The sequence below is a fragment of the Gavia stellata genome, chromosome 11 (genome assembly GCF_030936135.1).
Source record: "Gavia stellata isolate bGavSte3 chromosome 11, bGavSte3.hap2, whole genome shotgun sequence".
Lineage (NCBI taxonomy): Eukaryota > Metazoa > Chordata > Aves > Gaviiformes > Gaviidae > Gavia > Gavia stellata.
In genome coordinates, this window is record NC_082604.1 from 21,628,302 (window position 1) to 21,654,023 (window position 25,722).

Consider the following 25,722-nt stretch of genomic DNA (forward strand, 5'->3'; position numbering starts at 1 on the left):
GAGGAATCCCTTATTCTAGTTCAGCACATGCATTACCATAATAACAACAGAATTAGTTTGTTACTATGTGTGTTATGATTGGGGCTCATAATACTGAAGTCAACATAAAATAAACCCCAATTTAGAGAGAGAAAATACTTTGGTAGTCTTCAGCAGAGAATTAGTATTAAACAAATTTGAAATTGCCAGTTGCTAAATCCAATGATTTCACAATGTTCCTTGACACAGACTAAGCAGAGATGAAAGAAATTCTACTGCTAGTCCCCAAAATTTTGAAGTCAAATACCATTGTGCAGTCAAAAGACTCGGCCCTTTGATACCGCAATTCCAAATTATCAAGTCGTCAATCAAATAAGTGCTAAAAAATGGTTTCTACACATTCACAATGGCCTTATTAAAAGATGATGTTTACTCAGAAGGAAAAGGACTGCAAAACGTCTTGCCCAAACCTGCTATCACAAGCAGCTACTTAATATAACTTGTTCATAAAAGGACCAGAACCTTAAACAGCCTTTACGTAGTTAGTTCTGTCCCAGACCTCACTCTTCTTACCAACCTTGCTCTATATTCCAGGCTGGATTTACTATTTACAGTTAGGTCAACATTATTGTTCCAAGATTAGAAAGTGTTACCTTGCTCAAACAATACACTCCCTATGTATATTCCAAATAAAACTTCTTGACTTAAGAGTAAAAAAAACAACTGAGTTTCACTGCATCTTCCTCCTATTAGCCTGCAGGAACCATACTATTTTATAGAGAATGAGTTAGATTTGACAGAATTGTTTATTAATTTCCAGTCATAACATGTGTTCAGATGCATTAAGTACAATAGCTTTGCATAAGTTCTTGAGAGCAAAATGGGTCTTGCAGAGCTTGCACCGGAGATGCTTTGGAACCAGTCCCACTTGGCTTTCAGAATGAATCTATAGGCATCAGAACGAGACACCTTCTAAACAGAGCACACATAATGCAACAGTTACTGGTGGTCAATAAACAGAAAACCTCACAATGCCATTTCAACGCAAATTTTTCCTCAGACTGGAATGCAATTTAACCACAGTATTGACATTTAAACTGACATAAGATACAAGCCAATGAAGGTAAACGGGAATGTTTGTGCCGATTACCTTTTATCAGCTATTATCTCTTTCTTCGCCAATTTTCTTGTATGCAGTACAGGAAAAGTCTTCCCATATTAATACTGAAATCTGTTATTCCATCAATATAAGAATGAAAAACAAAAGGAATGAAAGATAAGTAGTACACTTTGAACTCAGCCAATATGGATTTCGCTGCTTTACTGTAAATTACTACCTAGGCAAGCCATCCTATACTGATTCCTTCTCTGCAGCCAACACTACCTGTATTTCACCATTATCTCATAAGAATTAACTATTAAAGGTCATGAGTCAAGAGAGGTTGGACCATTACTAACAGAAAGCTTAGTAAGCTTTAAGTAAGCTAGTAAGAGGTTCCAAACGATGCAAGTATAATACGGAAATACTAGCTCAGGTCCTGAAACCTGGTCTACCCTGACAATACTGCTTCCAGTTCAGGACATATAGCTTGTTCACATGTCTCCACACCACAGTCAACTGAGCACTGCCGAAAGGAATTATATTCCCATTTACCTTAGATATCTACCTCACTTTGTTAAGCTCATAATAAAAAACTACCAAGAGATTTGATGAAATAGAATTTTCTGTTTAAATATCCATCTTGTATTTGTTCATAAAACTGCCTCAACATATGGTTTCTCATTATTTTTAATGATATATAAGATGCAAGATATAACACCACTAGAAAACAGTAGAGAAACATAGATGGTGAAAAGACAGACGTATGGAGAAAACATGAACAGAAAAGCCTGAGAAGGAAAAAAACCAAAGTAATAAACACAGATCCTACATGAAATCAAGAGCTCACAGTCATATTGTGGACACTAGAACTCTCATGATACCATTGCATAGCTGTGTGTGCTCATTTTGAGAGGTAAAAATGTTAGCACTGCATAATTTTAAACAGTAAAGCCAAGTTTGTCCCTTCATTTTTATTTTTAAATTGCACAAAACACAAAGATTTGTGGTGCATAAAGCCATTTTGAATAGGCTGCTTAATTGGTACTGTAAGACTAATATATCAGCTGCCTGGAGATCTGGACAGCAGCCAAGCATCCTAAGTTCAATACGTACAGTAGCTCTATCTGTTCTTTCTCCTAACATAGAAGGACTACAGCTGCTATAACTTAAAGTTACCACTAATGCATCTTTCATAAAGTTTGCTTTATAAAACCCCTCCCCAACCTATTAAAGCTATAAAAAGAGCAGATCAGTACTTCAAGATATTCTGGACTGAAAAGTACTTGGTGCTTTTTTGTTGTTTTGGTCTTAAACACACTTCAATTCAATAGCCTGATGTGAAAAGTTCAGGATAGCTGGTCACTTTTTTGGCATTATATTCATAAATACAGCAAGTTGTTATTCTGTTTCTCCTCAGCTAGAAAGGAGAGATGCCACATGAAATCAGTAATCATATCATACCTGTACTAGTACTGTCTGAATATCACTTTTTTTCTATCAGATTTCTTTACAAGGGAAGCTGTGTTCAAACTTCTATTTTACAAAAGCTTAAATTTAAACATGCCCATGCTGAGGTGATTTCCAGTATCTCAGTGAATAGCGATGCATCGTAGTGTGTCAAGTAAAGCTGAAACAGCTTGGTAGGATATTTGGAAAACAAATGGAACAGCACAGGTTTATATAAAGGCAGAATTTCTTTCTCCATTTATACATATTTAAAAAAAAATCTGATCACTCAATTTCTTTCTGTTCACTTTCTCACAAGAATAAGAGGTATAAATATTCCTGAAAAGTGAATTTGGGACTCAAGTACCTTAAATATTTGTCAAAAGCAAACTTCTAATTATGTTATGGATTTAGATAAAATCCTTTTATTGCATAGATGACAATGACAAAGAATTTCTGTAATTAATCATTAGTTTAAATACTATTGTCAGAATGTTAAATATTTACAAGGCATCAGCCATTGGCTTTTCATATACGAGAACTAATTTGCAAACAACTGTAACGAAGAAAAGAATTACAGAATTATTTAGTATTTCAAACAGTAATGTTTCCAGTATGACCATGTATTCAAACTGATCTGCCCATCACAACTTGAAAGTGATCTATTAGTCCCATGTATTTAAAGAAAAGCTTTATTGCACATGAGCGCAGTTACAAAGCTATATGCATCACTGATTTAAAAAACCAAAGCTGTATGTTGTCCTAGAAATTTACATTAATATGCTCTTACAATAGCTTAATTAAATACACACTACTAAGTACCACATCTAAATATTATGAGTTGTACAAAATTTAATTTTGAACTATTCAGAAACACCAGCTGCAAAAAAAAAAAAAAAAAAAAAAGAGTATTTCCTTACAAAATCCTGCCAAACCAGCATACTCCTTTGGAAACGTCTATTACTATCCATTATCTGATCCCAAAGGATAAACCTAGATAAACCATTATTAAGTTTCAAATGTAACTCTATTATAAATATTTAGCATGATGGGAATACTCTGAACTCTACTCCTTTTTTTGCTCTAGAGACATCACCTAAAGGAACCATTCCATTTTAAGTATATCAAATAATGAAATACTGGCATGTTTCTCAGTTTTTCTTAAGCAGTATGTTCCATGAAAACAAATAATACAGTTTTCCTACATCAATTCACATTTGTCTTGATTTGTACATAGGTTGTCATGCTCTGCATCACAATTTTTTCCGTCTATATACTGCAGACAAATAGGGTATGATGAAACTTATTTACTAAATTATTAAACTGCTGTTTACATGAGAAAATAACCTACCTTGCAAATCTGCACTATCAAGAAACTGTTCATTTTAAAGACCTTGCAAGTGTAAAACTAGCTGTTACAGAATTACAGGGTTTAAGTAATAAGCTACTGTAACAGATAAGTACATACAGCAAACCAAAAAACTAAGAAAAACTACTTAATATTGAAGGAGGCCAAGTAAATAGCACTTTTGTTTTAAAGAATAATCCTTCAACGGTTATTGTAATAAATGTGCTAGAGATTGTCATTTCAGCTGCAGTTCACAACAGTAACAAGGTTGTCCTGGTCACAGAAAAACTGGTTTTATTCCTTTCCAATTCTTCTGCCTAACTGAATATATAGTATTCACTATAGCGAATACAGAGACCAAAATTTTCAAGCTTACATACATTACATTGGACAACAAAATCCGTTTCTAGTCACCAGAATAAAAAACTGTTTTTTCCAATGAATTGGTCACCTGTGTATCTCTCCACCAGAATCTGAGAATTTAAGCTATTTCACTGCAGTGCCTTTCTCTTTGGTATCCAGGAAATTGCCTACTAACTTCTAGTTTCAGAATACTGTTTTTCATACCACAGGCTGAGTAGCCAGAAAGAAATTAACCTGACTTACATGTAGTCTTTTAGGAAAGCTAAAAGAAAGACCTAATTAAAAAAATAGTATCAAACCACTTGCTTTGACTAACAAATATACAAGCAGAGAGGTATTCATCAGATTACTATCCTACATTGTACTATAGCCACTTCAAACTGATGAGACAGATTTCATACATGGTGTCGACCACTCCCAGGGTTTTGCAGAGTTATGTTTATGAAAGGTTAACAGCCGGCACTAATACAAGTATCATGACTCTTTTCAGGCAGTAGGTGAAACCTTGAAGAAAAAGTGGCTCTGTCTTCAAAAAAGTGACCTGACCTTTGCTTTGGTGGGTTTTTACTCTGCAAGAAATAAAAAGCACTGCATGCTTTCCAATGCATCCTTTCTAGCTGATAAACTATTTTGTTCTAGCACCCAGCACAAAAGGACTACATTTCATAAGATCAAGTAGCATGTTATCAGTGCTAGCTAACAATAGTTCCACGCGTCATACTAGAAGCAAGCTTCATAGACCTGGAATATGTCATATGAATCATGAACAGAGTAAATACGTAATTGGCCAAGAACCTTTGATATGCTTACCAATTAGAAGTAATTCTCATTGAATTAAATATATTAAATTTTACAATGACTTTGCAGTTCTTTGGATATCAAAGGCATCGCAAATCCAGCATGCTTATCATTTATGACACTTCTGCTCTGAGAATTTCTTGCAGCATGCAAAGAACCCTCTGTAGGGTAACTGTGGTGTGTTGCACAAGCAAGCTAACCTAAGGTTGACCTGACAATTAATAAAATCTGTTCAAAAACCACAATGGTATGTAATGTTTTTACCTGCAATCGATGAAGTGTTTCTGAAACAACCTGTAGTTCCGTGTAAGCAACAGTGTTGGATATTTTATTGGACACAGAATACAGTGCTAGTGAAAGTAATTCTAGTATACAATATGGTAGTAAAGAACCCCTTCTGTTAACAGACTTTTAAGTATTTAAATATATTTAAGTCTCATGTAAAATACTGCTTTTATGGAGCCAGATCCTGCAGTCTTTGCACAGCTAAAACTTGCCTGGAAATCAATGGGAGCTTTTCAAGTATAATAGTAAGGACATGCCCAGGGTCAATAGCATAATACAGTTCCGCTGCTATGCTTTATGTGTACACTCAGAATTTCTGTCACTTGCAAGAGCAAAGATCAAAATACAGAAATCCATGTGAATTCAAGAAGATAAATACCCTTTTAAAATAAAGAGTATGGCTTCAAAGAGAGCATGGCACATAATGTTAGCACATTTTTTGTTTGGCTAAAATATTTTAATATTTTAACTTTGTCTTGAATATTTACAATGTATTAAGTGAATTTTAAGAGAAGTGAAGTTTTAAAAAAAAGTCCTTACAGTAAGTTCAACAACGATGACCATTTTTGGGAGAACTGTAGCAATGCCTATGATGGCAGAATTTGGCTCCGTATATTGTTAGCAAAAAACCAGACTGTTTATAAGATGTAAATTGCTTTTTGAAAGGTTATAGAGCTGTAAACACTGCGGGCCCAGCCCTACAGGTTACACATCCAAATTTCAGGGAGAGTTTGCCTCAGTGAATTACAAGGATCTGTGCTTTGTTTGCAAAATCAGCTTGATGCTATTTTTAAGCAAAACCCAGGTATTTCGGATATAAACTTTTGGGTATCTAAAATTAAATCAAGGGGCTGATCCTCCAGACTTACTCCCATGGAGATCCTGTCCTGCAAAAGGTCCAAAATCCTTCCGTTCACACTGGAGCGTCTCCCATCAGCCTTGCCCAAGCGAGGCAGTGCCGTAATCCCGTTGACTTCATTGGGGCAACTCTTACGAGTCACAAGTCTACGGCTAGACCCCAACCGCATCGCTAACTAACGGGTTCACAGATAATTGATTATTATTTCTAAACAGCGTTTGTGTATTCTACTTTCAACCAAGCTTCGCTTCCAGCCGTAAACGCCGGCAGTTTAACGGCTGGATGGTTCTGGGGTGTGTTGTTGGGAAGCGGTTGTTGCCAGGCTCGCTGCTGACTCGCGCCATTGTTGATTTCACTGTTGTAGGGGAAAGGCTCTAGGGCGGCAGATAAGGCTGTTGCCATGGTGATGAAGGAGATTCCGAGGGAGGAGTCTGCAGAAGAAAAGCCCCTCCTTACTATGACATCACAGGTGGGCGGAGCGCGGGGCTCTGAGGAGGCCGCGGACACAGCGCGAGTCGTGGCCCGGCCGCACGGGAGAGGCCAAAGCCCCACGCGAAGCACAGCGCACGCAGCCCGAGGGAACCTCACCCGCTCCTTAACCGCCCCTCGGCGCCACGTCCGCTTTAGCGGAGCGGGTGGAACCCGTCTGCTAGAGGACCTCACACCCACCTAATCACGTTTCCCCACTGACACGGGGAACAATAGCGTGGGGTAAATCATGTCATCGCTTGGGGGTTGAGATGTTTTGACATGAAAAGTCAAACAAAAATGCATTTTTCCCCCAAATAAAGTGATCTGTAGAAAGTACAGTATATGTCAGTTACCAGAAAGTCATTTAAAGCCAATTGAAAATTTCAATTATAATTCACACCATCAATATTCACACCACAAATATTCATTGGGAATGCATGTATAAAGTATTCATATTCAATGCATACACAAAATAAGAAACCACCATTTCACAGTAGTATCATTTTCGGTATCTCAGATCCCATCCCTAAGCTCTCACCAGGATTCTACTCCTGGTCCAGGTCAGAATATATTACTTTGCACACCCCATTGCCTTCATTTCTACAGCTTCAGTCGGAGGAAGGACATAATGTCAGCACACTAAACCTTACACCTTGGAGCACCCATCGAGCCTTCGGTGCTTTCGTTAGTTTCTCGAAGACAGTGACTGAACACTACCATAACACACAGCACTTCCATCTCACTACAAGAGTGGATTTTATTCCCTCCTGTTGCTCACATACATGAATTTGTTTCCCAAGCAAGTACATTTAGTTTACTGTTAATATTTAGTACACACAAACCGTTCCTATTCATCAGGAGGCTTAATGGAAGTAACCTTACCACAAAGCTGTTCTTACGTGAGAGCCTTTCACGTTTTAGCATAACAGCTACTGTACTTTTTGAAAGTATTTAAGATGGACACAAGGCCAGCACATACTTCTACAGAGCATCACAGATGCACTGCACTAATGCGCTTTATAGAAATAATCATCTGCTACTTTGGAAACCAGGTCTGGCAATCTCCTCCTCAGCCCCTGTTGAACACCGTATTTCGCTTGTGGTGAACTCTAATGTCTATGAAGTAATTGCACAAAGGAAAAGGATGCTCTCTTTAAGGCATCACTTCTAATTTTCTACTAAGTGATTAACAAACAATTAGAAACCTACATAAAACACTGCCCCCTCTTCCCACCCCCATTCCCCCCCAAAAAAGAATGCAAAACTTCCATTGGCTTCAACAGGGCCAGGAGTTCAGCCTGGGTTCATTAAATGTTTAATGCACCATTTGTAGTGGTTGTCTGTCAGTCTACTCAGCAATAGTCTATGATAAATTTATGAGTAAAATGCTTGTGTCTGTTAGTGTAATTTCTTCCACTAAACACAAATACCTACTTCCCTGCTATGCACCAAAGGGGTGCAGAAGCCAAAAGGAAGCAGAATCAAGTGAAAAAGTGAGTATTTTCCATAGCCATCTCTGCATCATGTATGTGTGACGTGCAGTTATGTGACCATATTACATACATCATTTGTATCCTGACTGTCTGGCTGTAATGTTGTTTTGAGATGCTGCCTCTTTAGCGTGTCCATGTAAACCTCTCGTTCAAACCATTCATTCAAAATAACGTGCTGCTACATTGCGGCATACATTTAACCACCACCCCCAAAGTGTTTGTCTCTGCTCTTCACATGATGAAACAGATGGATGTGGTTGCTGCTCACAGGGTGAAACACACCAGTTCCAAATTGGCTGCAGACAAGTTTCCCAAGCCAAATCACACTGGGTCATGAGAACAAGGCCTGGCCTTTCCAAATTTATCACCACAACCAAATCCAGTACAGGCACAAGCGTATCTTAGGAAGTCATTATTTGCATTAGGTATCTATGTTGCTCCATCCCTACAACTAACTAAGCAAGAAACCTGCAAGTAAAATGCAAGGATCAAGCCTAGATAGAGGAGTAGTGGCTTTTCTAAAAGTAAAAAAAAAAAGTGAAATCTCCCATTTCCAAAAATCTTTGGTGAATGGAAGATTAACCATGCCTGACTACGGAAGCAGACTCCACAGGAAGCATAAGGGGAATCTGAGATACAAAGAAGAGATTCTAAATCCTCATTTTGAGAGAAATAGTGATAATGTAGGGAGGCCCCTGAATTTATATTAAGAGCTGCTGCTTTGCTCTCTTCCTTTGGAAAATGTTAAAACTTATCCAACACAGAACAAGTCAGAAAAACATTCACATTTTATTGTTACATTCCTAGCAAAGCACTGCTGATAATATATGACACTTACTTGTTGATAAATACTCACTGTGAATTAAATTTTGATGAACTTTCCAACTGAAAGATTCTTTTATATCATCAGGTATTATTTCATATCATCAGATCTGGAGGCAAACCTTTAAATAATGTGAACCAAAAACTGCAGACTCCAGTGGGGCTATGCCAATATATGGCAGCTGGGAATCTTGACCGTCATTCCAGCAGTAATGAGTGTACTACAATAAGCAGAGGGGTATTCTTGGTAATTGAGTAGGCCTTTCAGTATTTTTTTTGTGATTCTGTCTCAATTATTTTCAGTGAAAGTCACTATTGGTTTGAGAAAGCATTCGGTAGTTGCCAAATGTAATACTTCAAGCATCAACAGAGAGTGAGCTTCCAGTACTAATGGGATTTTGTAGAACATAACTCTATTGCATGTTGCTGTCTCCCTTTATCATTTTAAAGATAATTCAGAAGAGACTGGAACAAATTAAAAAAAGGGGGTTTTTTATATTAATAGAACCTAGAAAAAGTGAAAGAAAGTTTGCTTGAAGGTTCAAAGATTAACTGGAAGTTAAGCTATGAGCCAATATACTTCTAACTGAAGCAGAGAAATAAATGAGAAAAATCATGCATAAAAGTTTGATTAAAATTCCAAAATAAAATTTTTGTTTAACCTCTTCAGTTTCTTTGCATTTTCAGGAGAAAAAAGCTCACTTCAGAATTACTTTCTAATGAGAAATTTAAACCTAAATATCCCCTGGAGTCAAAGTTTAGTTGTACAGTCAGCTATGAAATTCCCAATTTACTACAGGTCATTTAACTTCAAAGGATACGATTCAATAAAGTACTTAGATCCACACTTATACTTTAAAATATGACTAACTGCTGTAGTGAGCCCTAAAAAAGTGCATGCTTAAGTGCCTTGCCAGCCTGATTTTAAACAAACAAATCTCAGTGTCACAGAAGTTATTTGTCCCAGATCCATCACACATAATTTAGATTCTTCATTAGAGTACATAAATTGGAAAGCTAGTGATGGTAGGTTCCCTATAAATGTAATAGAAAGAAATAACACCTGCAGGAGGTGATTCATGTCCAAGATGATCCTGGGGCAAATATACTCTGGTATTATATGGAACAAAAATGGAAGTCCATGAAAAATTCACCAATAAGAAATGAAAAATATATATTGAAAGCTCTCCCCAATTCTGTTTATAACTGAAAAACATGGGAGGTGTCTAATTAGAATTTACAAGAACTACACAGACATTGCTCAGAGTACAATTGTGATATTGACTGCTTATAATTTAAAAAGTTAACCTACAGAACACTTAGTTTTAGAATTTGAACTGGAAAGAGGAAACTTCAAAAAGTTGAAATTACATTATAGGAGACATGCTGAAATTCATCCTATCCTATGAAAAATGCAGGCTACAGCACAAGTTATCAAGAAAATAGATATGTTTCATATGACTACACCCTGATTAATTCCACCAGATGCTTAAGACCTTTTTTATAGTCTCTCTATGAGGTATTAATTAGTTTTCAGAGTAAGAATTTTTTTTTTTTTAACGTGAACTTCATTTGCATGCCACTTGTTGATCCAAGCACATTTATACTCATAAGCTCTTGAGCAAGTAAAATACTCAAAAAGCTTCCACTGCCTAAATTCTACTGATTCTTTTTTTCTTGGTTAGGCTTTTTGTTTTGTTCTGGTGTTTTGGGTTTTTTGTTTTGCTTGTTTGGGGTTGTTTTGTGTTTTGGTTTTTTTTAACTCTGACCAAAGATCTTTTGAATGCTTCCTTTCAACTTTATAAAGAAAACAGAGTAAAGATAGCTACTATTCAGCTCTCAATGTTGTTAGTAGATTTTCTGACATGTGTATCAAGGACTCACTACATGAATTTGATTGCATAATCACAGTTTTCCATATAAAATTTAACAGTTCCTTTTGAATCAATCACATTCATTCTAAGCTTCTTTGCATTAGACTTGCATTGACTTACAGCCCACTCCATAAATGTTTACTAAATAACATTATAATAGAATGGCAGAAAGTTAAAGTTAATGTAATTAGCTTCTATTCTCTTTCATATCAATCTAAACCAGAATTAGCTCCATTTTAACTAACTGATGCATTAATGTAAAAAAAGGCAAAAATCATGGCAGTTTTAGGTAATGACAATAATAAAGTTGTGACTGCAATAATTCACTGTACCTTCCAATCTGCTCTGAGAACAGTGGCAATTTCCTCACTGATCTTAGGTGGACTAGACCTGAGATCATATTTTTATATTCTTTTTAAAGGAGTTATGATAAATTCATTAGCAGTATTTTCCATACATCTCAAGTCTCATTTGATTTGTTATAAAATTTTTTGAGTAGTTTAGCAGGGGACACTTCTTAAGTCCTACTGATAACTCTTTTTCATCTATTATTAAAACAGGCTAAATACAAGAAGAGTAAAAAAATACAAAATTCATAAATGCATGCTTAGCAGTACAAATATTGATTGATTCTTTACCTCTAAGTTAAATACTGCTCAACACTATTACTGCTTTTAGGGCAGTATGCATAATTTCAGCAGAAATAGTCTCATGAGTATAATAAAATTGCCTTGACAATATGCTTAAAAGTCATAAATTGGCTGCTTGCCTAAAGTTATACAGATTTCTCTGTCACATAAATTAAATACAATTTCCATGAAATAACAGTTTTAATTTGAAATTACCATGGGAATTGATGGTGTAATTTTTTCATAAAATAAAAAATTAACTATACCATTTCATACATTTTAAAATGCCTTCCCATTCCATAAGCCCAGAAAGAGTTGGACAAAATTTTTTGTGAATAATATATTATGCCAGTTTAACCCTGTTTTTTTAATATGAATTATGCATAGGAATTAATTTTCAGGAATTTGTTGGTTCTTCATGAATACTCTAAGTAAAAATATACTATCCTGTTAAAGAGTTGCAGGCCATGTACTACTGTTGTTCTATACTCAATGAACTTGCTGTTTGTACAGGGAAACTGTTCTACTGAATCGCAAGCCCAAAAAAATCCACAAACAGCTTTCAAGTATCAAGCTTTTCAATCTGCAAAAAACATTTCAAAGCAAACACACATGCCACGACAGACCCCTACAGAGAAAGGCTGTATAACTTAACAAGAAATTATGACTTGCTTCCTATGACTGCCCGCAGTAATGCATGCAAAACCACAGCCTTATTCTAGGTATGCTACAGAACTCTGTTTTAAAAGAAAAATCCACAGAAAGGACAAGAAAAATCTGTGTGATTTCAAAGGAACTACCGCCTATACGCAAAGATACAGCAAGGGTACAGTAAAAGATTAATTTTGTTGCATGGGAAATGAACAAAGGGCATTTTCAACACAGTTGAAGACAAGTAGAAACAGCATAAGCTTTACAAAAACTAAATTCTGTGATAAATCATTATATATTTGATATTGTTAATTCTCTCATCTTCATCTTTACAGTCTTCATGCTGCTACAGCATGAAGATTTGGTCTTAAAAAAGCAGCAGTTGTGCATCTTTCATCTAAATTGACATTTGATCATGTACCATACCCAGAATAGTGCATGAGGCTGTATACAATCCACTACTGCTGACACTCTTGAACTTATCTATGGATCACTGGTGGTTCACAAAGGATTTGTACATGCAGCTCAGTTCCATGTGCTGGCAGCCTTCTTTACTTTCAGCTAATGAAAAACACTAATTTTCTAGTATTTTGTAAGCAATCATCATAGCTGCCCCCAGAGATGCTGCAAGAGTACAAATGTAATACCCGCAATGTGAGTGAAACAAGACTCCTAATTTCTGTCCTCTGGACCTTATTTTAAAAGCATTTGAGAACTGTTGTTCTGAAAGTCTTGACTTCCTCTTCATAGCTGGAGTTGCCATACAAAAAGTAATTTCAATGAATGATACAGAAACCAGAATCTAGCATCACGAGTTGCCATTTGTTCCCAATCACAACATCTGTGCCTCTCCAGGTCTCCCACAGTATGAATTTCTTCAGGGCTTTCTCAACAGATAACTTTGCATTCTGTAGCTTTCCTGTTCTACAGGACTTTCTCAACCTGTACTTAACAGGTCAAATTTGTTAATCCCTCAGTTAACTAGCAGGCTAGGTACTTCCATAAACTAACATTACAGAAATAATTTCTTTAAAGGAACATTCTGTAACTTCTTAGTGACTGTATTACTTTAAGTATCTCTAAGCATCTATGACGATCAGTTAATTTTGTCTTTGATCACCATTGTAGAGTAGTTCTCCAGTTCAGATAATGATATGGGGGAGAGGCTAAAACACAAATCTGCAGAGTAACACCACAAAGACAATGCAGAGCCAAGTGAGAGAAAATAAAGTCATCTAACACCCAGAAAAGGGAGGCACTCCATTTGAGTAAACAGCTTCCTTTACTTAAAAAGTGCAGAGAGCATGCAGATATTAATGCAACGGACAGATTTACTGTAAATCACATTTTTATGAGTAGTAAAGGCCAAATTGTCAGTTACAGTCAAAATATGACAACAAAAGTAACTTTTCTCCCCTTCCCCCATGGCTCTGATCCAGCAAGACAGTTAAGCACATGCTTAACCTTGAGTTTTGCAGGACATGCTTAAGTGCTTTGCTGGAGCAAGGCCAAAACACAGGAGCCAGATACAACTACAATTCCCATGTTTAGTTTCCTTCAGCCACACCAAGAGGAACAGAGGGAAGGAGATGGTGAACTGCGAGATATTTAGTTCTACCTTGCAGCAACACACTATAACTCGTGTAAGTCAGCACTTCCGAACACAGATAGGATGCTACTGTGACACAGCGATCACAGCAAGAGTTATCACCCAGCAATGCCACTGTTGTTTATGAAGACACAACATAAGCATGTTATCGTTTACCAATGTAGACATCAAGCACAGGTTTTAAACAACACAGCTGGCATATGAATTTAAATACCCAATAAGGTGTCTCTAGTAATCCTCCCACAGCTTCTGACTTCACACAAGCCCTCTGTCAGTTGTTTGCAATAAGTCCCAGGGGGTCACTTGGCTTGTGTGATTTCAGGTAAGATACTGTCACCTCTCATTCACAGGCCACTCCACACACTTCCTACTACTTAGCAACAGAGCACCAGTTATCACCTGCTGAGCAAGACTAGTCTTCAGAGAGGCAGCAACACCAAACTGCTCTTTGCAGGAGGGTGAAATGAGTTTGTCTCAGTTTTAGAGCTTGCTGCAATTCACATTAGATGAAAGTCAATTATACTGTGTGCCCTGTGAATTGATTCTCTGTTCTTGTGAAAATCAAATATTTGGCTGGCATGTTAGTTTTGTTGGGACATAAATTCACGCTAGAGTGATAGAGAAAAGATTAGCATGACCTTGGCACAAGGATGATGCAAAAAGTCAAGTAGTGATCACACTTTCTATGCAATAGTAAATAAAGCATGTGAGGTGATAATTTTGATTGTGAAATATTTATGAACATGCTGGAAGAGTGGGTGAAGAAAAACATAACTCATGCAATTTGAACTTTTAGCACGAGACTAGTAATTTTGTCAGGAGTTCCCTTTCCAAAGCTCCCTCAGCAAGCAGAAAAGGAGGTCTTCCAGTTCTTACCCTGCCAAGATAATGATCCACAGACCCAACTGTCAGGCCAGTACTGCCAGTTATGCTCTAGAGAACAGTAACCTCAATTTCTAGTTGTGGTTCCCATTTATCAGTTTTTAGAAAAAGCTAAAATTAAAAATTAATTCACTTGTTTCCTTTTACTCTAGTGAGTGCCACCAAAGATCACGATGTGCCAGATGTGTGAAGAGAACCTATCTGTCAAGAAACCATTGCTTTGTATCGTACAAGTAATTAGTGATTGAAGTTAGTTGATGCCTTAGTAGATGCCTTTGGTTAAGTTAAAAGAACAGTATAACACTTACAAACGATTCAAATTAATCTAACTCGTTCACCTATTTGTCCAGTCTCACCCAAGCAGCAGACAAGTTTCTCAGAGTAAAGTTCAGAAATACAATTTCCCCAATAGAAAATCTGAGTTAAAAGGTTCCTGCTTTCTGCCATGCTTATTACCACATGTTCATTACCACACCCTGAGCTCAGGTCTGAGGTCAGATTATTTCACTGATGCAGTCAGCAGCCCAACCACACTCCCACCAGCACACTGAGCGGGCAGTACAGCAAGACGCGTAAGTGCCCAGGAGCAGCTTAGCTGCTGAACTGTACAGGGGATTACCCATTAGTAGTTTGGGGCTTCCTAAATTAGTGCCTTGAGTAATTCAATCAGCCTCAGGTGACAAAATAGGTAGAATCCAATCCAACTAACTTGGGTAGCTAATTACACCTAAATTTTAGGTGCCTCTTGAACCAGTCCTTCTAAAATAAATTCCATATATAGCCAGTGGGAAAGCTAGGTGCCTTTGAGAGCCTCATGAGGGACAGCCTAAATTAGGCAGGATCTCCCTCTGGAGTTGCTTTTCTAGACATTTATCTCTCCCTGTTGAACAGGGAAGGAATTTAGGCACTTAATTTAAGAGAACTAGTTCACTATGTGCTCAAAACATAGGTGCTAATTAGCTGCCTATGCCTGACTGGAACCCCCCCGCTTTAGATTCCAAATAATTTATCTTGAAGACCAGCATTATGTTACGTCCTACTAACATTAAAAAAAGAAACAAAACAGCATGCATTGCACTTTACAAACAGATCAAGAATGTAGTAAGAGAGTGTATAAAACGGGATGTCAGGACCTTACCTTACTAACAGCCTCCGCGCACTCCCACAGCGTAAGCCCAGCAGTCCAGGAAGAGAAAGCAGGCAAAGCGCTCGTAGCCATGAGCAGGGCAGGTTGTGCAGGTGAACATTATTAACTGTAAATGTGACAATAGGTAAGAAGTTTGTCCTCTCAGACGTTCCCCTGAGCACCAGGTGTGCTCCAGCTCCCTCGGCCTTAAGGCCGAACTAAGGTGCTCTGTGGAAAGTTTTCACAATAGAGAGCCCTGTCAACTGCCCACCCCACCCCTTTTTTCTTTTTTTATTTGAAATCGGGCTACTCCCTAGGTATTTCATAATGCTTACTACAACGCAAGATGGACACTAGGAGCAAAGCAAAACCAAAGCCACAGCAGTTGCTGTATATATACATAATCGCACATTGTCTCTGGCGTAGTAAAACACACCACCACCGATACCAGCATTGCGAGAGGCACCCGCATTAAAACCATAAGCCAAAGGCCCTGAAGATGAGCAGAAAACAAGTTTTTACAGGAGAGCAGAGCTGCCACCGCGGTAGCAGCCGGGCGCTCACCGTGCCCCACACAGGCTCCCTAGGGCAGCGCCAGACCTGAGGAGAGGCCCTGGGGCCGAGGCTTCAGGGAGGCGTTTTACCAGGAAGGGCACTTCCATGGAGGCAAGGGGAGAAAATAAGGCCTGGGAGAATTTAGGGGCAATGGCACAGCAGAGGAAGAGGAGCTGGGTGGGTGACTGAGGGAAGCTGAGATGAGGCTGGGTATTGGCTAGAAGGAAAAAATCCCTCTCATGGCTACTGCTCCCTTTCAGGATGCCAGCGCTGCACCTCTTCCACAGCAATGCCTCCCCTCCTGCCCCAGCACACCCACACCCAGACCCACCTAGGGTTTGATATTTTTGACCCCAAACCAGCACCATTCATTAGGCTACCACCTACCCTTCAGGCCTGAGGATCATCTAGAGAAGGAACGGCCATGAGCTGCCACTGCCACCTCCTCCTCATCTCACAGCAGCTCTAGGGGCAGCACGGAAACCACTAGCCAGGCCAGAGTCCTGGGGAAAGGAAAATTCATCAGCAAGGGCAGCTAAAAGTAATAAACTACATCAGCTGAATAAATGCAGACAGCTGGGGATGGGGCAGGTGACAAGGCACAGGAGATGGAGACTGGGTGATTGCCCTTAGTGCTCTGGGCTGCTGGACTGCCCAGCCTGTGCTGAGAGGAAATATGGCAGACATGGCCTCCAGCACAGCAGCTGCCACCGCCTGACCCTGCCTCTGTGCCTTGTCTCAGATTGCTAAATAATCCTCGCTTGGAGTATATTTAAGCAGTGGGGCTGATACCAGCCATCAGATGACACTTTTGACTCTCCCAATGTGTCTCCCAAAGCACCAAAAAAACCCCATGTATTTGTGGAACTAAAAATTCCAATAGCAGCACTGGGGTGAGAAAAAGTAGCTTTTTCTGTTGTGCTGTCTAACAGCAGAACTCAGTCACAGAAAATTCATTGGAATTTAGAAGGAGTATTTTATACTAGGGATGAATCTCTTCAGATGGATTAGTAGTAGGGAATATCACTCTCCACTGATTTTAGATATCCTTCAGTTAAAGGCATGCGTGGGCTCTTTCTGTAATTACAATAAATTTTATAAAGAAAATTAAGTTCTTAGAGACATTATGAGAATTTATGGCACCCACTGGCTAAATTACTACTCAGAAATCAACAGTTCCACAGGCTGTCTATATCACTTGGCGTGTGTACAAATACTGCACACACAGACACTGTGCGGCGGTGCAGCTCCAGCCGCCTGGCTCCTGCTCCCAACACCGTTTCCTCCAGGGCCGGGTGACGTTGGGCAGCTTTCTTAATTTCGCTTTGCTTCTCTCATCTGCAGCATAGAGATAATACTTCTCAACTCTGCGGTGGTGCCAGGCTTGATTCATGAATGTTTTAAAGCATTCTGTGATATTCACCCTGAAAGGTGCTTGAGAACCATAAATTATTACTTTAATATAGATAATAGTTTTCATCTCATGAATGTTTTATAGCGCTGCTCCAAATTCATGCCTGATATAACTCTAATAACTTGATCAGAGTGAAACTAGGGATATATTTGGTACAATATATGAGGCAGCAAAATGAAATTCAAAGTCTGAGGCCGAGGGCTCACCAATTGGCATTGCATCCCCAGTAAAGTCAGAAACCTACGCCACTGCCTGCTTAACTACAGCAAAAATATCAGCTCATGGCACTCTTTAACCTGTGAAGGTTTTATTCATCATGAAATGTCTGCTTCATGTCAAAAACATATTTTTTTCTAATATGTTCTATTGCTGTACATATGTAGTTTGTATTTACTGAGAATTAGTAGACTTGATCATGTATTTGCTATCTGGTTTGACTCAAATATTTCAGTTGAAAACATGATTTTTCACAGGAACAATCCTTTTAATAAGACAGTCCTACAGCTTCCAGTCCTTAGTCATGGGACCATAGGACACAGGACTGAGAGGGATCTTCTGGGCTACAGTCCACTTCTCAAAAGCAATCACATCATAAACAGCCATGCAGAAAGATTCTCAAAAGCCATTTTAAATAATTAGGCTTTTTGTCCCCCTACCCTAAAAATATACTGTCCGTACACGTCACTGCTGTGATAGTTAGAAAGATTCTTTTCATTCCAAGACCAAATCTATTCATGGCCAGTTTAGATATCTTTGTTGTCGTGCCAGCCTTTCTCTATAGCTGAAATAACTTTCCTCCTCCAATGTCATCTAACCACTCTCCCTTTACGTATACATGAAGAATAATTATATTCCTACTCAATCTTCATTTCATTAGCCTAAGCAAGTCAAACTCTTTCAGTCTCCCTGTAAAATGTGTTCTTTATTCCTTTGATCATTTGGGTGGCCCACGTCTGATGAATTTAGTGTATATGTTCACAAAGTAAGAGAGTCAGAGAAGAGGAACCTATTTGTTTCCTAATTAAACAGAAATGCTGCAAATGCAGCTGAAAGAAGACACAACTTAGTAAAATTAAATCTTGGTGTTTGCTGGCAAAACTGATTATGAAGAAGTGGATGTTACCATCAGTCTTTCAGTTTGGTGGTACAATTTTATCAAGGGACTTTAAACAACATGCTGTTGGTAGCAAACTAATGAAGGCCTGATGCTGAGCAGGTCTTCCTTATATAAACAACATAATAAAGAAATTTCTAGGGATCTGATTTGAAAAGAAAAAATATTTGCCAGACATCTGCTACTTCATACTTCACTTGAAGCCTGAAGAAATTCAGAGCTTTGTTGATTCTAGTCCTCTTCCCCTCCACGATTCTGATTCTCAGCATTACTGCTGCTCTTCCCGGAGTTTATCCTCCTATCCCCACAACAGGTTTGGGCAATAAATTGCCTTTCCAGTTGGTCTTCAGATTTTCTAGTCTTCACTGTTGCCAGTGAGTGATCTTGGCTGTCTTGGTTCTCATAATCCTTCTTAATTCCCTCCTTCTCCCATTCTTTCCTATTAAAGAAAATTTCCATGGAATGTAATGAGAAACTTGATAAGCACCCAAATCTTACGCCATAATGTACCTATTGATACACTCTTATAGATACAGAAACAGAATATTTCCTATGAAGTTTTTACATTTACAGTGATTCCTATAGAACGCCTTCTTTCTTCCCTCCTGTCCTCCTCCAAATGGTGTAGGACTTTTCTTTATGCTGTTAGTATTTCACAGAATAGATCATTGAAGATCCAGCTGATCCAGAGGCTTTGATAATCTTCCTGCTGGATGCTGTGTTCACCCGAACATGCAACTTGTTGCAAAAGTGCAGCAGCTGTTACTGATGCTAGTTCCTAGTATGGGATGTGTAAATGTAAACAGGAAAATGTATTCAAGCAATTTTTGCTGATATCTGGAGTTGATCATAAAGAAACGTTAAAAATATTAAAAGTAATTTGGACAAGAATTAACTAGGCATCCACCTTCATTTTTTCACCAAAAGAAATTAGTAAGGAGTGTCACCAAATCATAAACAGAAAAATAAAGTCCTCTTAAGTCTTAAATATCAGTATTAGGTAGAAGTATAGACCTGGAGATAATGTGGGTACTGTAGAGCCACGTTTAATGGAAATCAAAGGTTTGCAGCTGGTATAAATGCAATTTCCAATAAAGTGTTAAGATTTACCAAATAAAGCAACTAACTTCTGTGTGTTGAATGAGACAGCAACCTGGACAATCAATTTGGAGAGTTAAAAAACACATGATCAAGTCCTCTGTAAGCTGCATCTGCAGTCTGGGTTTAGCATATGCAGAATTAGTTTGGGACAGTATTATTGCCAGATTTCTAAATTAAGTGCCCATATTTGCACAATTGGGCGAGCAATCACTCATCTATCTTCCATTTCACTCATGTAAATTGGTATTTCAGTGCAAAACTCTAAGGTCCTGGGCAAATGAATAAGTGCATGTATTATACAGTCAGTCAGCATTAGGTACCAGCTTAAGTATTTCACCCATCAAAATAATGGACTTTTTATTTCAATAGCTCCAGTATTTTCTTGCAACTTTGTAACACAAAAATCAAGTACCGAACAACAGTGAATCTAAGCTGTTTTGCTGTAATAACTTTAGAGGCAATCCTGCTATTGGAGTAGCTAAATGCCAGTATATAAAATGTATATAAAATATATAACAATATATAAAATGTATATAAAATATATAACAAATATAAAATGAGGATGAGTAAATACCATTTTCGCCATCCTAAATTTGAAAGTTCAAATATATATGAGAGAAAATTTTGAAAATTCAACAACAGAAAAAGAGTGAGAACAGGACAGAGAGAAGGAGAGCAGAGATGATAAAAGTAAAGCTGAAATAGCTCCAGATGAAAGCAACAGTCAGAGGGAAAACATGTTTTCACATTATCAAAGATAAAGTAAATGCAGGCCACACCATCAGACATCCATCCAGCTCAGCTTAGGTCTTGATCCTCCAATCAGAGATAGATTGCAGAGAGAAGACTTTTATTTATGAGACTGTTTTACTGTTTTGTCTTTTTAATCCCTAATACATGAAGTAACCTGTAATATAGAGATTTCTTTTAGGTAGCAGAAAACCAATGCATTCATGCAATTACAATAAAAAGGGAAAACCGCTCATAAATAAAAACTGTATTAAGAGTCTTCGCACAGTCAAAACTCATGCAGGAAGTTCATACATTCACCAGGCTCCATCCGCTGTCATTCATATGTCTTTGTATTGCAGAGAAGTGTTTTCTGTCTCAGCGGGTTATTGTTTAATGGGCTAATGCACATTTGCTAGATGAAATGGTATTGTGCAAGTTCTGTGGGGAAGCGTGTTACTGGTGAAAAAAAAGACCACTTCCCAATACTAAAATATCCCTGCTTAGTCTGCTGGTGATAGAGGAGGCCAACTTCACCCACTGATTTGAAGGGAGATATATCAGGCCTTGTATATTTTAGCCCTATAAGCAATAGTATGCAATAATTGCTATGGAAAAATCACCTTGCTGCTTTATTTTTGTGCAATTTGTAAAACTGGAATATAATTTTGCCCCAGAAGAGTGACTAAATTTTTTTTTATTTTAAGCCCAGAGCTATTTGTACATCTTCTAATTGCAATCCCTTACTCTCACAATCAAAAATAAAGTGCATGATATTGTGAGAATATATTTTATTTCTCTAAATTCTGCATGCCGACAACACTCTGTGACCCTGGGTTCTTTTGTTGCTAGCTGGTGAATGAGCAACAAGAAAGCAGACCCCTTCTGAGCCCCTCCATTGATGACTTTCTCTGTGAAACTAAACCAGAAGCTGTTGCAAGGCCTGTAACATCAAATACTGCAGGTAAACAAAGTTCCTTACTTCTCACTAGAGAGATAATTTTAGTTTCATCTTAATTATGGTACATTTTTGTCAAGTGATTTCTTGATTTGTTACTATTTGCACAAAATTATGAGTTATAATTGCCTGATCTATTAGTAGAAAAAACTTTGTTCGTTACATTTGAGGGCAAATCTGATGTGATCCAAATCACATGTATTCTAGCAGATCTCTGGGGTTGAATTAAGGGGAACTTGTTGAAGTTCAACAAAAAGTACGTGTCAGTTTGACCAATTCTCAATCTTTGTTTTTGCAAAATTTTAACCTATAGGTAAGCCATGTTTAGTCTAGTTTTAACCAAACGCATTCCTTACTCTAGAAGGATTTTCTTCAATAAAAACTTGGATGGGATGTCAGAGAAAAGGGAAAAGATATCAAAAAAGTTTATCCAGGCTGAGTTCGGACACTTTATTAGTGAAAGTATTTAACAGATTTCTTAGCTCCTTTGTGTTGTGGTGAGGTAGTAGAGCAGATAATAAAAAGTAAGAGTGAATTCTGAAAGCCTTTTGAATTATATTGAACTGTATTTGAAGGATATTGTCCTTTGGAAGTGTTTTTAGAAACTGGCCTCCTCCTATTCAGTATTTGTGCAAAGGTAATCAAAGCAGTTGAGCAGATCAACTGAGATACAATACAATCAGCATAGCACTACTACGTTCTATTGCTGTCTCATAAAATGACTTGGCTTGTTAGAAGCCATTTAATTAAAATTTATATATACATGCAAATTATTAAAATGACTAATTGACAGCTGGGTGATTATGTTCTCATCTAATTAGTATGTGTCTAAAGCAATATGCAAGTTCTAATAACAAAAACTGGAACACTGAATTAAATAACAATTGTAAATAATATTCTTCCCTTTTATATATAGCTAAAGATATTACAGGGGTGAATAGAAATATTTCAGGTTGTTTAAGACTGGTGTTTGTTGTAAAAAAGTAAGTATCCTCAGATCCTATATCTGCCTTGGGGGGGTTAATTAGATTTAATAACAAAATAAAAAATTCTATGAAGATTGATGAAATTCAGTGATTTACCAAGAACACAGATAAAGCACTGCAATACAAATTGATCTGTCAAAAACACCTGCCCCATAAAACGATGATAAAGAGGGAGTTTTTCTATCTTTTATGTGCTAAAGAATTTTAAATGTTACTCTAAGCAACTTTTAAATGAAGAACTGAAACTGAGCATGCCTTTTTTACTGATATAGTTCCTAATAGGTATAGCAGTAGAATTTAGAATTGTAGTCGATAGTTATACCCCAAAAGACAAACAGGAACATCAGTAGAAACCATTACTGAACATATCATTATTCCTTTATGACCCAAGAAGCTGTCTACTGTTCAGCTTTTTCCGTAATGGCATGTGGCACAACAGTAGTGCCCTAAGCAGCTGTTACCAGTACTTGATAAATCGAAAGATTAAACCAAATCTTATCTAAAAGCTCAATTGTGCAGGGAACCCTCACAACATAAGAAAATCTGTGGAGTAAGACCTAAGATGTCTTTAAGATTTTGGGAGGAAAATCCTTTTATGCAAATCAAGCTTTTTTAAACTGCATCCTGTTTAATCCCTAGTCATATTTGAATATGCTGCCCATCATCCAGGAAATATACATCTACTCTAGTCAAATACAAATACATTAGTAATTCTTTTTCCAATTAAAACAAAATTTTTTAAAATGAGCTATTTGAATTAAAACAACATTAAATTCTAGCATTTTGTCTCTAAGTATTATCAACAGGTCTGGATCTTTTGGATCTTAGTGAACCTGTCTTACAAACCCAAAACAAAGCAAAGAAATCAGAGAATCCATCAAGAAGTGAAGGCTTAAAAGCTTCAACCCACAGAAAGAAGACAGACAATTCTGACCTTATCAGTGTGGATACTGAGCAGAAAGTCCAGGCTGTCAGAGTTTCAGACAAGTCTTCACTAGATTTAGGTAAGTGTAGCTATTTTATCAGTGCTACATAGCCTTGCTTAGCACAAGTTTCTCCTTGCTGCTATCACAAAATAACGAGCAACACCAGGATTTTTGTTGCACCGCATTTTAGCAGGGAGTGTAACTTTTGTTCCACGTTATAAACTACTTGAAACGCTTTGTCCCTGTAAACGCATTTTGCTTTTGCCTTTGCCATGATACCTATTAAGTTGTTATTAAATGTGCAAATAAAGTTTTGAAAGGATTCTTTCAAAAAAGAATTTAGTCAGGGTCAGTAAAATGGCAGAAAAATCTATAGGGGTGTCATGAGAAATGGGTAAAGGACACAAATCAGAGGCAGCCCATACTGGATGTCCTTCTCAGAACTGCAGATGTCAGAAATGCACATGATATTTGTAAATACTGCTTTATCTATGCATATAAGAGAAAAAAAAATCCATTCTTGACAAAAGAGCTATATTTATACAGATTGAAAAAAAATCCCAAACACAACTCAATATCCTGCCAAGCATGATCTATAGATGAGCTTTGGAAAAGGTGAATTTAATTTAGTTCCATCCAAACTAAATTACTTGCACCGCAACTGAGAAATTTGCAAGGTAAATGTAATTTATACCAAGGTAGCAAATTTTCCATTCATCAGCACAGAAATTCATTTAGAGAACTATATCTTCAAACAGGAGCTGAACATTTGATTTTTGCAAAGCAAGTCTGACATATGACTGAATAATATCAGTTGCCTACACAGTAATTTTTAAATGGCAGTTACTAAAAGAAGTTTTATTTTTACCATTTGACTACAATTAGGAAATTAAAAATATCCAAAACTACCAAATACTTAATATAATTTTATCAACAGACCTAAATTACATACAAATCACTGATTTTAAGTTGAGAGTTCCTCTGACAGTCTGACTATGAATGCTAATATGTTTAGAAAAACATTGTGAATTCCCAAATATTTTCACAGAATATCAGCTAGAAAGGTGCACAACATTTCTGTATATTGGACCTTAACTAAAATATAGTCTTTGAAGGCACCATTTTCTCTATAACCTACATTTAACAGAGGAGATAAAATTTTCTGCAGTAGTTTCTTTAAGATTCATATTTTCTTTTCTTATTTTTCAGTTGATATTCAGACACAGCTAGAGAAATGGGATGACGTCAATTTTCATGGAGACAGGAGTAGCAAGGTCCACACTTCTACGGAGCGAACACCATCATCATCTAGAGCTCCATCAAAAGAGCTTTTATGGTACAACTCTTTCTTCCCTTACAAAAATATTTCCAGTCCAGCTCTCTTAATGGACAGAAATGCTCGCTTGATGACAAGTCATATTACTAAATCTGATATTACTACATTAAATGTGTTCAGGCAGACATTTTGGACAACGTATCATAAGCAAGTACATTATAAAATGACATTTTGCCAGCAATTTTTAATGTTATGAAAAGTAACAGGTGCAATTACTAAATAAATGGTGGTGAGAATTCTACAGAGGCATGCAGTGATCCAAAACCAATGACAAACATGTGAGTAAAATGAGTAAAAACTGATACTTGGCAGGGATTTGACAGTCACAGGATATCCAGTGTATTTTGGTTTTGCTACCAAGAGGGTAGAATTTCTGTGTATAACTGGAAGAGGCAAGATAAAATATCCAAGCCAAGTAGTATCTCTTTCACACAGTTCAACTAAAATTGCAGGGGATGTAAATGAGGGAAGAATTGGACTTTGCCTTTGGGAACGGTTCATGTAGATTAATTCTGCTGCCTTCTTGATATGTAAGCAACACTCATTCATTACATTATGCATAACCATAATTAGCATTTTCATATGCTAGAAGCAGTTTTTGACCAAATGATGCTTATCCTCTATCTTAACCTGCCCTTTATCTGTGTGTTTCATTAACTCCGAGCTTTACACAAGCTTTGCTCAGTTAACTTCATTTTGCTCACCAGGATTTCCTTTTTTAGGAAGAAAGAATATTAGGATATTGCAGCACAAAAATGCACGTATGCCAAGGTGAAGTCTTGTAATGTGATGGTTGATACTTAGACACTGACTGCAGGTACAGTCTTGTGTCATTGCCTAACCTCATTTTGCCTGGCTATGAAATA

General features: G+C 37.4%; 1 protein-coding gene and 1 non-coding gene across 4 annotated transcripts in view; both read left to right on the forward strand.

The window, feature by feature from the left end:
* The first annotated feature begins 4,731 nt into the window (after positions 1–4,731).
* The window catches only part of PEX5L (peroxisomal biogenesis factor 5 like), a 41,740-nt gene continuing 20,749 nt past the window's right edge, over positions 4,732–25,722 (forward strand). The window contains exons 1-6 of one of the 3 annotated variants that reach the window (XM_059822453.1): positions 4,732–4,794; positions 6,545–6,649; positions 8,106–8,144; positions 21,503–21,614; positions 23,389–23,598; positions 24,730–24,856. In XM_059822453.1, coding sequence (XP_059678436.1) covers positions 6,581–6,649; positions 8,106–8,144; positions 21,503–21,614; positions 23,389–23,598; positions 24,730–24,856 — 557 coding nt within the window. In that variant the 5' untranslated portion in view covers positions 4,732–4,794; positions 6,545–6,580. The remainder of the gene's footprint in view (positions 4,795–6,544; positions 6,650–8,105; positions 8,145–21,502; positions 21,615–23,388; positions 23,599–24,729; positions 24,857–25,722) is intronic. The other 2 variants (XM_059822454.1, XM_059822455.1) reach the window with 2 other exon arrangements.
* Positions 14,310–14,414, forward strand: LOC132317779 (U6 spliceosomal RNA). Its single transcript, XR_009484180.1, has one exon. It is a non-coding gene; the product is annotated as a U6 spliceosomal RNA (small nuclear RNA).